The sequence below is a fragment of the Engystomops pustulosus genome, chromosome 1 (assembly GCF_040894005.1).
Source record: "Engystomops pustulosus chromosome 1, aEngPut4.maternal, whole genome shotgun sequence".
NCBI classification, from domain to species: Eukaryota; Metazoa; Chordata; class Amphibia; order Anura; family Leptodactylidae; genus Engystomops; species Engystomops pustulosus.
Window position 1 is genome coordinate 176,016,018 of NC_092411.1, and position 15,106 is coordinate 176,031,123.

The 15,106-nt window shown below is 43.6% G+C and overlaps 1 protein-coding gene across 8 annotated transcripts in view; it reads right to left on the reverse strand.

Moving 5' to 3' along the window:
- The window catches only part of MAST3 (microtubule associated serine/threonine kinase 3), a 193,622-nt gene that overhangs the window by 102,302 nt on the left and 76,214 nt on the right, over positions 1–15,106 (reverse strand). For 6 of the 8 annotated variants that reach the window (XM_072113943.1, XM_072113942.1, XM_072113934.1 and 3 more), the window contains exon 1: positions 6,522–6,690. The exons of the other annotated variants lie outside the window; for them this stretch is intronic. In XM_072113943.1, the coding sequence (XP_071970044.1) occupies positions 6,522–6,568 (47 nt within the window). In that variant the 5' untranslated portion in view covers positions 6,569–6,690. Of the gene's footprint in view, positions 1–6,521; positions 6,691–15,106 lie in introns of those variants that run through there. 8 annotated transcript variants of the gene reach the window in all.

Sequence of the window (15,106 nt, forward strand, 5' to 3'; positions counted from 1 at the left end):
ACCTGATCCAAAACCCGAACTGGATCGAGGGGAGGGAGTGGCAAGTCCCACTACCAAACCTACCTGCCACTCCCTGTAAATCCAGGCCCGGCAAGATTAAACAACAACTCAGCAGCATAATACTGCTGAGCAACAGGTCAATCCTGGACTTACCATCTCACACTACGTAGCAACCTAGGTGAGATGTACACCCCCTCGAGCACTTCTCCAGTGAGATGTCTACACTATACAGACCACAAGAACCTCCTATATGTCCAGACTGCTCTGTGTCTCAACCCACGGCAGACTCACTGGTCTCTCTTCTCTGGTTTTAATATTCTGATTCATTTTCACCCAGCAGAAAGGAATGTTAAGGCCGATGCCATCTCTCGTGCCCCCAACGTAATTGGGGAAGAACCGACTTCACAACATATTGTTCCTCAATGACTTGTGGCTGCCGCTCCTGTGGGTCTACCGCAAATTCCTCCCAGTAACACTTATGTCCGACCTGCTCTTTGGAAGAGGATATTAACTTTGGGACATTGCTCTCGTGTGGCTGGGCAACCTGGGGTTAAACAATCTGTTTCTCTCATCTCTAGTTTCTACTGGTGGCCAGGTTTGGTCAAAGATGTACAAAATTTTGTGTGTACCTGCACTTCCTGTGCCCGTAATAAGTCATCAGGTCTCAAGCCAGCAGGCATGCTCCTGCCTCTGGCGATACCCAGTTGCCCGTGAATTACGGGGCCATGGACTTTATTACGGATCTTCTGCCATCTTCTGGTAATACCGTCATCTAGGTGGTCACTGATCAGTTCTCTAAGATGTCCCATGTCATTCCTCTGCTGGGTCTGCTATCAGCTCCTTGTCTTGCCAGCCTCTTCTTCTTCAACATCTTTCGGCTTCAGTTTGTTTCCAAGTTCTGGCTACCGTTGTGCAGCCAACTGCAAGTTAAGCTGGACTTCTCCTTGGCTTACTATCCACAGTCTAATGGGCAAGTGGAGAGGGTCAACCAGACTTTGGGCTGCTATCTATGGCAATTTGTCTCCGCTCAACAAGACTATTGGTCTAACCTCTTGTTTTGGGCGGAATTCTCATACAATTCTTTGGACTTTGCTGACGCCTCCCCCTTCTTTATTGTCTGTGGACGACATCCACGCCCATCTCTCCCTCTGTCTGTCCCTTCTGATGTTCCTCCGGTGGAAGAATTGGTTCAAGATCTCAAATCCATCTGCCGCACCAAAACCCAGGCTGACCAGAAACGCAGGTCTCATCCAGTCTTCTCCCTGGGTGATAAAGTGTGGCTGCCTTTTCGGTACATCTGGTTGAAGATTCTCAGCTACAAACTTGTTTCTTGGGTCTATTTGAGGTGCTGAAGTGCATTAACCCTGGCTTCTTCCTCCCACTATGCGCATCCCGAACTCCTTCCATGTCTCTCTACTGGAGCCAGTCATCCTGAACTGCATCTCCTGGCAAGTGCCTCCACATCCTTCTGAGTCAGATTTTAACAATGTCTTTGAGGTAAAGGTATGAAGACGGTTAGAGGGAAGCGGTGCTTCCTTATCGACTGGAAGGGGTTCGGGCCTGCAGAAATATCCTGGGACACCGAAGATAACATCCTGGACCACTATGTTCTCCGGAGTTTTCTCCAGACCAAGAAGAGGGGGACTTTCACAGGTGTTCCTGCAACCCCGTGCACCCCTCTGTGTGACCCCTGCTCGGTCGCGGCAGCCTGACTCGCCTGACCACACTACAGCTTTGTCTCCCGTGGCCACTGATCAGGGCTGGTCATTCCTGCTTGTTATAGAAAGTGTTCCCATTCTGCCTGTGTGGTTGCCGTTGTGACCTCCTGCTACATTCCTGACCCTGATCCTTTGCCGCCTGTTCTGAACTCCTGCCTGTCCACGACTCTGTCTCTTCCTTACGATTCTGCACCACGCCTTGGTCACCACTGCAAGCTAAGTCGGGTCTGTGGAGCGACCTGCCACAGCAAGTCTAACCTGCTTTGCGGTGGGCTTTGGTGAAAACCAGGTGCCACCTAGACTCTGCTCCCTGGTGTTGGCTTGCACCTTTACTTGCGGTGGTTCAGTGGATCTACTACCCCTGAATCCTGACATCTATCTATATCTATATCTTTTAATAGATATTTAATAGTCTCGCCCCCTAACATACATAGGAGCAGTATTATAGTAGTTACATTATTGTACACAGGGGGCAGTATTGTAGAAGTTTCATTCTTGTACATAAAGGCAGTAAGTATATTCCTGTACATAGGACCAATATTATAGTAGTTATATTCTTGTACATGGGGGCAGTATTATAGTAGTTATAGGGGGACATTTATCATATGATGTATACGGTGGCTGCCTATAGAACTTATGCCAGGGCTTACTTGTCGTAGAATTGCTCACTTAATTAACGACCACTAGCTTGATGCCCCGCGCTGGCCGCGTCCCCTTCACATCCCCCCACAACTCCTGGAGTAGATGGCACAAAGGGGGAAATAATCGTAATAGCTGGAGGTTCTCTAGCAAATGTGATTAGTTCTACGTCACTTTTTTGGCATAAAAGCCCAGATAAATGTCCCCCATATTTTTGTTTTAAGAGAGTATTATATAGTTATATAGCTGTATAGTTATATATATATATATATATATATATATATATATATATATATATAGTTATATTCTTGTTTGTAGGGGGCTTTTTCCTGTCTTACTGATGTGGATGTTGCCACATAATATAATGTTGTGATCGATGTTCACCAGTGACGGCCATCACACAGTTTCCTGTGGTAATGGTGTTGGAACAACTCCTGTGGTTAGGTGTTAAGTTCCTTACTCTACAGGGTTATGAATTGCCACTAGAAGAATAAAGACCACTAGAAAAAGTATGTGAGTGTGTGATATTATTTATATCTGACATCTGGTGATGTACATGCTGTATGCAGGGGGGTGTAATAAATAGAATCTAACATTCACTTTCTGTTCTCCAAAGGTTTCTTTGTAAGAAAAGATATTCTCAAATTACTTATAACAGAAAAATCATGTGGGCTGCAGTGTAATTTTTTTTCTGCTATAAATAACGGAAGGGATTGATGGAAGCTTCAAGATGCAGATGTGAATATAGCCTTAGCGTATACATAAGGTCAAAAATACTTTTTTGGTACTAAACAATAACTGTTCAATTCAGTTAAATATTTCACAAAGCAAAATGTCAAAGACCACAATTATTTTACAAATGGCATATAACATTTTTGTTTCTTTAGATCCTATTAAAAATTAAATCATGCACCCAACCAAAAATGTCTTGGGGTTTCTATAATACCTAGTGCCCCAATCAGCAGGGAAGAAACTCAGTTTTAATGGCAGTTCAGATGTTAAAACTGCACTTTCATAGCCCTGTACTTCAGCAGTAATGTTAATTATTACATCTAATTAACTGTTTTCTGCCCTGTTCTGTTCATTGTCAACAGCCCATCACCGAGTTTTTTCTAATACGTAGACAACCCCTTTAATCAAGCACATCCTCTACAAGAGGTAAATTAAAACTATGAGGAAAACATAAAATAAATGTAAAGATACTTTCATATGAGCCAATCCATCAGGGAATTCCTGTCCATTCCCAGAATCCTTCATAAGCCAGCCTCTCCCTGTACACCCTGCCGGATCTTTGTGCCTTATAGCCGTTGAAAAATCTTGCTACCTATGCCCTGTGTTTATTCTGCGATTTCGTGTTGTGACCCTGATTCCATTATTGACTCTGATCCCGTGCCTGCCATGATCTACCGCTACGTCTCCGACTCTGATCCTGTGCTGCCTGTCTTGACCTCCTGCTTGTCCCCGACCACGATCTTGCATTATGACTTTGTACTACGCCTTGGCCGCCACTGCGGACAAAGTCGTGCCTGTGGAGCAACCTGGTGGTACCATGCCGCAGCAAGTCCAACTGCTTTGCGGTGGGTTCTGGTGAAAACCGTGTGCCACTTAGACTCCGCTCCCGGCTTACGTCATCATTTGTGGTGGTCCAGTGGGTCCACTACCCATGGTGCCTGACAGTGTGATTGAGGCTGAGGTTGCCTACTAGACATCATAAGAGAGGAAAGCATGGAAGATAGGACCCTTGTGAGGATAGAGGATCATGACCAGACCAAAAAGTGTTCTCTACACCTGCATTGTGTTGTGATATAAAAAAATTCTGCAACCACTACTTTACTTCTTAAAGAGACAGTAACAAATACATTATTTCATGTATGATTCAAGACTGTCTGTTTTCTTAAAGCAGAATGAAACTATAGAAGATGTACCGTGCCCCTAATCTGATGCCAACATTAAAAAGCAGAACAGTAAAGGCATTGAATAAGAAGCAAAAACACAATCCTTGTATTTTTTTTAAAATCAAACAGATTCTCTTAACATACCAAGAGCTTGCTCAATTACTAAACTATAAGATCTAGTATCATGGCAACAGTGATACATTTAGCTAAATAACCCCTTAAATAACCTGTGATCTCAAGTGACAAACAGTGGAACTCCAGGCTTTCTGGAGAGACAGTGTGTGAGATTTGTAAAGGTGGTGTTTGCTATTAGGCTGGGTTATAAATGGAGGGGTGTTTTCCGGCTGGAAGATTCTGTCTCCATGGTAACCCCATCAGTACCACTGCAGTAAAATCCCCTTTCACTCTTAGGTTTATATAAAGAGTTAGACAAGTCCTTCAATAGCAGAATGATGACATTTTCACAATCATAGGCAAAAAAAATTAGCAATGATCATTGGATGCTAAATAATAAACATTTTACATACAATATATTTTACCTGCTAACTTGACAAACATCAACATATGTGTCAACATAAATGAAATGAAGAGACAAGTGACAGGGAGGTGAGTTTTCCACTATACAGAAACTTTACATTACTATCGACTTTGAAGCAGTTAACTTGCCCTTGTGAACCTAAGCCTTATGTAACATATCATTCAGACTGCTGTTTAGACTATATCTCGACCGTGTACTTGGACCAAACACTGCAGGTAGCAAAATTCCCAGTACCACAGTCAAGGGAAGATTTATCAGATGTGTCTGAGAGCAAGACTGTTCTAGTTGCTCATGGCAACCAATCAGAGTTCAGCTTTCATTTTTCCACAGTGTTAACATTGTGTTTTGCAAATGCAAATGTTAACAGCAATGTAATTTGGCAAATCTCCCATCTTCAGCTGAGGTATTGCGCTGCAAAACACAGTGTAAACAACATGTGTGAATGCAGCCTCAGACTTGTAAACATCCAAATTATGTTCGAAGCAGATAACAATTTATCTTAACTGTTTACTCATAGCAAAGCCAAAAATGATCTAAATGCTGGACACAGTTGCTTAAAATAATGACGTGAGAGCTCAACATCCAATCAAGACACCATAAACATATAAACAGCATGTCAGAGATTTGCCTTTATACAGAAAGGAACCAAATCATCCATTAGTTCTTTATCCATCATACCATTAAATTGCCTTCTTTGTGTACATTAAAATAAAAAGGTACCATCTGGCAATAATGTTTCCTGTGTCGTCAGGAACTGAGCAACCCCTTTAAGCATGACACAATGTTGACTCATATCAATCTGTTATATGTGTAATGTGAGATATGAGAGGTCTTCCAGAGGAGGTTGGGTACTCTTTGTATCCATTCTTCACTATAGATAGTTAACAATACTGAACAGAATTCACTCAGAATTCCAAAATATTCTGTATAATTACCAATATATAAAAATGAGTTTTCCATTCTTGATGGGTACAGTGTTTCATACTACATCCTGTAGCATGGCTCGCCATCTTATAACTCCTGGAGCTTGTAAGTATCTAACTTTCAACATGCATTTGAACCTGTTAGGCCACTAGTTTAGCTTTGATCCACACCCTAAATAGTTTGATTATTTAGGTAAAAGGACAGTAGCTGTACTACAAATAGGGTAGGCTAACGGTTAAATTAGTTGATCCTTCAACACTGAAATATGTTCAGTCTACGCACTATTGGCTTACAGCATCTCCCATTATAGATCAAAAATTCCTTTTATACATCAGTATGTACTTTCCAAAATATTGTTACATAGAAAGAACAAATTAAATTACTATAATGCCTATGGCAGCCCCTCTTAATCATGTATCGCAGGTATCAACAATACCCTTGATGAATTGCATATCACATAGTACATACATATGAAACATAAATACACAGATGTAGTGTATAAGCTAATGAATTGCATTCATGGACTGAGACAGTCTACTGAGTGAGTATCATGTAATGCAATATTTTCGTGCTGTTATCATCGCTATTCCCAACGTGTCAATAATATTACCTGAAGGTTATACAGTATCATTTTTTTTCTATTTGTTGACTAAATCTAAAGTCACGCATACACTCATATCACAGGTAGAAAGCTTCAACAGCTGTTTCAGCCATTTCCCACAAGCCCTCCCAAAATACCATGAACCTCTTTCAATCCATGCATTAATTCCATTCCAGGAATTAGCAGACATATGCGAAGATACTTACTCTAATGTCAATGAAGGGATTTTCAGTTTGTCTCTCCTGGATTTCATGTTTCCAGATGAATCCTGCTGTAATATGTTTCTTTTTCTCCCTGTCTGCTCTTTCGCTTCTGTTATCAGCACAGTCAGAGATAATAAGTGTACTAGGCACAGCTGGCCATTGGCGAGGGAGGGAGAAGAGGGAAGGAGGGAGGGAGCATGTGTGTAAAGACTGAGTAATGCAAATTTACACTGTTCTCTGTAAATGGGTCATCCCATCAATGGCTCTTGTAGCTGGCATAAGATGACCCCTTTTTGCAGATGCCTAGTAAGGCACAAAAAATTGCTGGCAAGTAAACACATTTTTAGATTAGTCAATTATGATTATGTAATGAGTTGTTAGGAGCATAGTATTTCATTCTATCTCATATTTCAGTCTCCTATAAATACAATGCTTGCCAAATACAGGAGATGTTGACTGGCAGAATTGGTGATGGTTTGCCTGCTTACAATGGGGGACATTTATTCGTGCTTCTACTCTAGAAAACTGTTATAGAAGTCCTGAAATAATCTCAATGCCTTGGGAACCGCCAGGCATTCGGATTATCCCAAGCAACATGCCAGCTACAGTGCAGCCACCCATCGGATACATAAGGAGGCCTAAGCCTCTTTATGTGTTAGGTGACGCTGGCGGGTTGGGGCTTCCACCATACATCTGCACAAGAGTGCTCTCGTATGATAAACCTCCCCCAATAACTTTTAGTAATAAAAATGCTAATCCAAAATATGTGTATGGGCTTCATCTTGTCTGCATTATGATATACCGTATTTTTCGGCCTATAAGGCGCACCGGACTATAAGGCGCATTAGTCCGATGCGCCTTATATATGTAATAATTCCATATATAAGGCGCATCGGACTATAAGGCGCGGGGTCCGGGGGCGTGGCGGAGGTCCGGGGGCGGAGCGGAGACCCGACGGGACGCGACGCGGAGAAGAGACGCGGCGACGCGGGGAAGGTGAGTGGGGAAGGTGAGGTGGAGAAGGGCAGCAGACCATACTTACATAGGTCCCCGCTACCGGAGACAGCAGATCTCCAGCGGGAACTGCAGACCACGCGGCAGAAGTTGTTCGTGCCGCGTGGTCTGCAGTTCCCGCTGGAGATCTGCTGTCTCCGGTCTCCGGTAGCGGGGACCTATGTAAGTATGGTCCGCTGCCCTGTGCCATACATAGGGGGCACCGGATTATAAGGCGCACTTTGGATTTCCACGGAAATCCAAGGTTTTTAAGTGCGCCTTATAGTCCGGAAAATACGTTACGTCATAAAACATTCATTAAGGTATTGGTAATTTCATGTTTGTTCTGTCTGAGTAACTTTTTATTTTCAGTAAACACTCAAGGTAGGAGATGTAGAGGTTTTAAAGTATCCATAGGGCTTAAGCAAAATTAAGAATTAATCCCAACACCATAAGCACTACAGATGGAATCAAATAAAATATAAGTTATCAATTGTTACATTGCTGATAAGGGAACACATGAGATGACAATTAGGGGTGTTGCATATAAATAACTGCATAAGAGGGTGTGTAGTGAATAAATTAATAAGTATGTGGTTGGTGGGGCCCTACATATGCAACATACCCCACCGGAGACTAGCCTTTTCTGGTTTGGGGGCACCTGGAGCCCTTGGGTACCTGAGTGGCTGGCGGAGCGTGACCTAGCGCTCATCTGCAGTCACGGTGCTGGGTACCAGAAAAATAGACCTTGTCCACAGCCTTGAAGGTCTCCAACAGGTGGAAGTGCAAAAAAAGAGGGAGAGGCTGAAAGTGCAGAATATTTCTCCATGAGGGCAACCCAATGTAGATGTATGGATCAGTAGGTGATGGTAAATGGGGCGCCCTTTATGTTATAAGCCTTACGCAGGCATCATTAGGAGACAACAAATGTCAACCATACAACTTACAGTTTGTTTATTCAGGAACACAGCAATGGCCAAAACAGCAGGAACAAATCAATTGGTTCAAGGTGGCTGGTTGGATGATGTTCGGCAGGAGTTGCTCAAAGCCTGGTATAGATAGCTTCAGGCTGGAGATGGATGGCTGCTTCAGCAGCAGGATGATATAGACTCCTGAAGGTGGATGTCTGCAGGGGCCTGGTATCCATACAGGCTGTGTGTCTCTACAGAAAGCTCAGGAGAGAAAAACCTGGAACTTTACAGCCACATGGAGTTTTATTAACTCCCCTTGGGAGGTGGCAAACTCCTCATACAACCAGCACCACTGTACAGTATAATAATGATAATGCATGTGATTGGTCACAATAATCAACTTTCCTTCTGGCAGATATTTAGAAACTGCAGTACCAGATAGAACCAGTAGATGATGGCTTTGCTAACACACATTGGGCCACATTTATCACTTTTGTGCGCCTAAGTGTAGTAGTTGCGCCTAAATTCTGGCGCACTGTTTTGCCAGAATTATCACAAGCTACAACCATCTGTGATAAGTTAATTTCCTGCCTCCTATTAATCACTTTACTTTAAAACAGTTTAGGCGCAATTTTGGCGCAGTTTAGGCGCAATGTTAGATTTGGGCACTTACATGTCATCCTGCTACAAGCTCCTCTCTGCTTCTCCCACAGCCCAGAAGGAAGATAACACTCACAGCAGCACCCAGGTGTGTGACACCCTGCACCCAGTGACCTCCTCAGCAGGGGCTTCTCCTGGAGGGGATCCCCCAGTGCTGGTCTCCTGCTGCACCACTGTAATTCTGCACAATATCCCCCTCAGACACTGTGCAGAATTACATGGGGGACACTTGTATGTAGTATCTGCAAAATTCGCCAAGCTTCTGCAAACTTGTGCAAAGTTCTCTTCCCTCTTGCTGTGAGCTCAGCGTTTTGCAGAATATTTTGTAAATAGAAGGTGATGAACTGTAAATAGAGTCTGCAGCTCCTGTCTGCAGTGTATCTAATGTATCTATTACATGTTCCAGTGTCTGGCTGAGCTCTGCTGCTAGAAATGAGCTCTTCTGCAAAGGGGGTCAGTGCTTTCTTCTCAGATAACGCCACCTTCGGGCTGGAGTGTTTTTGCGCCCGTTTTTGCGCCTAAATGAAAACGTTGCAAGTGATGAATATCATTAGGCGCAGCAAAACATCTGGATTGGTAAGATAGATGAGGGAAAGCTGCTTATTTTTGCTGCGCGGCTAGTTTGGCGTTTAATCGCAAAAATGGCGCAAAAACGGTGCGCCTGAATGAAAAGGCGCAAAAACAACAGAAAAAACGAGTGATAAATGTGGCCCATTATACGATACATTGAGAGTGCTGTATTTATTATTAATCAGGGGGTTATATATTATATTACAGGGCACACAGTATATATTATTGAAAGTGTAATATATATTCATGACGTATAATATAATAATTCCCAATTAATATTAGTAATATGGTAGTAATATGGTCAAAGTGTGGTCAGTTGTGGTGTGAGGTAAACTATAATCGAGGTGTTATTATATTGTAAGTGACTGTGGTATTTTTAGTTTTGTCTGTTACTGAGCAGTACTGTTGTCGCTGACTGACTTTCTTGCATAACCCTCATCATTTGTTGTATCTACCTTTCAAATATGACCCGTGAGTGATGTGCAAGAATGTCAGTCCCTTTTAGGGTTTGCCTAGTAAAATTGGTGGACATGATGTAGGGTTGGAGGTACCAGGCTGCATCTGTGTATTTAATTTATCTAGGACCGCCAACTGACTCTAGACGTCAGCAGACGCAGGTCCGTTTTCTACTACTCCCGTGCTAGCTGCGGGAGCAGGACCGGGCCTCCCGGTGTCAGAGACACCCGGAGACCCTAGGGAGATGCAGTTTTTTACTGCTTCTCCCATCTCACAGCATCGCGCTGAAGTAGGTCTATTTAGACCCAGTACAGCACTGATCAGAACATCTAATGACAGGTGGTTGTTTTCTTGTAAAACTTGTAAAAATAATAAAGTAGAATTTAAAAAAAGTGAAAATGTCCCCTGGGGTCTTTTATAACCCCATGGGGGACATATAACATGACTCCCAATCTTCACGGATTCAGCAGAACAGTCCCAGTTTTTGGGCTCTGTCCTGCCATCACGGGAGGCTGGCCCCGCCCCCTCCGTGAGTCAGTCGACACCCGGGAGAAAGAGTGACTGCAGAGGAATGAGGGAAGGTAAGAAACGGGGACTACAGGAGGAGGCTGGAGGATAAGGGGCCACAGGAGCAAGGTGGAGGACAGGGGGCCACAGGAGGAGGCTGGAGGACAGGGGGCCACAGGAGGAGGCTGGAGGACAGAGGGCCACAGAATGAGGCTGGAGGACAGGAGGGCACAGGAGGAGGATGGCGGACAGGAGGGCACAGGAGGAGGCTGGAGGACAGGGGGCCACAGGAGGAGGCTGGAGGACAGGGGGTGACAGAATGAGGCTGGAGGACAGGAGGGCACAGGAGGAGGATGGCGGACAGGAGGGCACAGGAGGAGAAGGTCGGACAGGAGGGCACAGGAGGAGGATGGCGGACAGGAGGACACAGGATGCATTTCCTCATATAATAAAAAAAAATCCCCCACTACACTACAAAAAACATCGCCATAGTCGCCCTATGTCCCAGAGACTATACATATTATATATCAAAAGGAACTAAATAAAATAGGGAATTCATTTATAATGTTCATTTTGAAAATTGTAAAAAAAAAGTTTAAACTTTTATTACGTTTTAACTAGCTCTATGTGTATCGACAAAAAAAAAACACAGCAAAAAATTTTAAGGTAGTACACAAAAAAGGGTTATGGCCCTTAAATTTACGAAAATTTGCTAAAAATGTGCAGTCACTAGAGCCTTTTCAGGCCGTGTCACTAAGGGGTTAAAAACTGCAGACAGGTCTCTCTACAGCCCAGGAACTATGGTAGTCTTAATCCGCCACTGATTTTAAAGTAACAATGCTCACACAGTCTGCAATGAAATGTCCCTTACCAATAGGTATTGGCTCCCGTTGTGCATATTTCAGCCCGCAAGCCTTCTTTGAAGGGAGTGTGTTTGTCTGTCTGTTGCATTATTTGACTGTGTATTAGTTGGCTTAGTTTGTAGGATCTTTGTTGCATGGTAACCGTATTTAGTGTTGATGCTGCCTTAGGCACTCTCAGTTCTTACACCCCCTATTGGTGCCTCTGCTCATAACTCCAAAGTATGTGTTGGCACACTACCACACTTCTAGGAGAGAGCAGCGCGTTCTCTTCTGGACCCAGAAGGCTTCTCCCCAACGATCCACTGCTAGAATAAGATTCAAAATCATCTTCGGGCTGTATTCACACGATACATTTGCCTTGTGTTTTGAAATGCATTGGACAAAATGCTTCATCACATGTAAATACATTTTCTTAGTAGCAACATGTGTGTTATGTGTTACATTGTTAGCCATCACTATAAGGTCCCTTGTAGAAGTTTCATAAATGTATGTTCCTAAATGTTATTCAAGTGCAGCACGTGAACGTAACCACCGGGAAGCTTAGTGTGCCCACTAACCCTAAGGCAACTTAACTTAGCCCCACTAGCCTTAAATAGGTTTGCTCAAATTTCAATTGTTTACAGAATAAAGAATATGTTTAACCCCTTAGTTTACACTTTTACTCTTTTACACTTTTACTCTTTTGCTCTTTTAGCAAAAAGAAGAAAAATTGGATTGGCCAATGCTTCTGTATTGAGGGTTGATGTACTTGTATATATAAACATATAAGATTCCAGAGGTATGAAAAAAAAGGAGCAACAATTGAAGCCCAGGAAAAAGTGGTACTCTATTCACAATAATAGTGAGTCTTGTGAACATATGGCCGTGAGAAATAAAGATAGGAATGGCACTCAACAGATAGTCTTCTTAGCATTTATGTACAAATACACATAGTAAACTCTTCTAGGCAAAAATTTCAACATGATGGGAGACATAAGGGGGACATTTAGTGCAGGACATCACATCAAGACAAAACCGTTTTTGCACTTATAGTGCTTCATCCGGTTCGCTTGTGTGTAGGGGAATAAAAATGCTCGTAATTTATAACCAAACCGGGCCACCTCTTCTCTGATGCCTCTTTTTGTCTCTATTGGTGCAACAAACTTCCAGTCTCGATAGGCTTTGTTAGTATAAATTAGTACAGCTGAAAAGCAAGAAAGTGATGCTTTTATGCAGGCTTGGAATACGAGTCAGTCACATCAGAATTACGTAAATCCAAACTAGAGTTACGAAGAAGACAAACTGCCCAGCAAGTGGAAACATTCATGAAAAAGTAAAAAAAAACAGCTAGTACCCAGTGGCGTAACAACAGGCGTAGCAGCCGTAGCGGTTGCTACGGGGCCCGTGCTGCACCAGGGGCCCGGAATGGACGACAAAACCACACCAACATCCTCCTGCCCGCCCACCCGCCAGCATGTCCTCCTATCCACTTGCCCACTCGTCCCTCTACCCTCCCTCCGACATGTCCTTCTGCCCGCCTGTCTCCCTGCCAGCCCACCGGCATGTCCCACTGTCCGCCCGCAGGCATGTACCCCTACGCTCCTGCCGTCACGTCACCCTGCCCGCCTGCCAACACGCCCCCCTGCCTGTCTGCCGCCATGTGCCAATGTCAGTATGTACCCTTACCCTCTTGCCAGCACGTCCCCCTACTGGCCTGCGGTTACGTCCTTCTGCCCACCTGCCGGCCTCTCCCCATGCGCGCCTGCCGACAAGTCCTTCTGCAGGCCTTAAACGACCCTCCCCCCGCCTGCCGTCATGTTCTCCTGCCCGCCTGCACATCCCCCTACCCGCCTGCCAACACGTCCTTTTTCCTGCCTGCCCCCCTTGCCCGCCAGCTTGCACGTACTCCTATATGGCTATACAGTCGTCGGCCCGCCGTTGCCCCGCCCCTTTGCTGGACGACACAACTGGCGAATTTGAAGAAGATGACCCCCCAATCACCAACCGCCCAATTGATGTCTTCAGGAAACCGGTCACAAGCGATATTTAAGCTCTTGTATATAAAGCGGATACACTTAATCTTACAAATGTAGAAAAAAAAACCCTTAAAAACATAAAAAAAATGATAAAGAAATAATTGTGGAGAAGGCGGACAAAGGGGAAGGCAGAGTCCTTATGACTAAGGAATATTACCAACCAAAAAAGACCCAACATAAAAATATGGAAAGAGGATCTGGCACTCACAATTTAGGTGAAGAAATCCTTTTCTTTATTGGTTAACCCCTTAAGGACGCAGGGTTTTTCGGCTGATTTCTCGCTCTCCAACTTCAAAAATCCATAACTTTTTCATTTTTACGTGTACAGACCTGTGTGAGGGCTTATTTTGTGCGTAACAAATTTTACTTTCCCGTGATGTTATTTATTTTAACATGCCGTGTACTGCGAAGCTGAAAAAAAATTCCAAATGTGGAAAAATTGGGCTCAGTTTTTACGACTTTCACTCTTCGCTCCAAATAACACGCCTACTTTATTCTTTGGTTCGGTGCGATCGCGGTGATACCAAATTTATACAGGTTTTATTGTGTTTTAATACATTTTCAACGAATTAAAAATTAAACGAATGTGTACAAAAAAGAAAAAAAATTTTTTGCCATCTTCTGATGCTAATAACTTTTTCATACTTTGGCGCACGGAGATGTGTGAGGTGTCATTTTTTGCGAAATGAGGCGACGTTTTCATTGCTACCATTTTGAGGTCTGTGCGACATTTTGATCATTTTTTATTTCATTTTTTATGTTATGTAAAAAGGTGTAAAAGTCGCATTTCGGACATTTGGGCGCCATTTCCCGCCTCGGAGGTCACCGTCGGCCGTAACCGTTTTTATATTTTGATAGATCGGGCATTTTGGGACGCGGCGATACCTAATATGTCTGTGATTTTTACTGTTTGTTATGTTTTATATCCGTTCTAGGGAAAGGGGGGTGATTTGAACTTTTAATATTTTATTAATTTTTTTTATTTTTTAAACTTTTTTTTTCTTTTTTTTTCCACTATTTTTTAGACCATCTAGGGTACATTAACCCTAGATGGTCAGATCGCTCCTACCATATACTGCAATACTACAGTATTGCAATATATGGCATTTTTGCAGGTCATACATTACAATGAGCCACTGGCTCATTGTAACGAACCTGCATAAACCATGTAGCCTCGTGTCAAAAGAAGACCCGAGGCTACCATGGTAACCGATCGCCGCCCCCCGATGACGTTCGGGGGCGTGGCGATCAAAAAAAAGATGGCGGCGCCCGCGTTTAGAGCACCGACCGCGGTTATTAGCGGTGGGGGTTTTGTGCAAAATGCAAAAACCCCCACCTCTGTATGAAGAGCCCTCTTCATACATCCCTTATACCTCTGCGCCGTAGAGCTACGGCGCAGAGCGTTAAGGGGTTAAAATCCGACATAGCGATCACAAATACAGGTACATCATAATATTAGCGATCGACGCGTTTCGGCGTATAGCCTTAGTCATGATCTCTGCTTTTCCTGTGCACCAGGTGAGGAAAATCATCACCCTCTGTAAGCTGGGTCAACCACGGTTGGTAAAGTTTGAACATAAAAATATGCAGCAAAATGATATAGTAGTAGACAA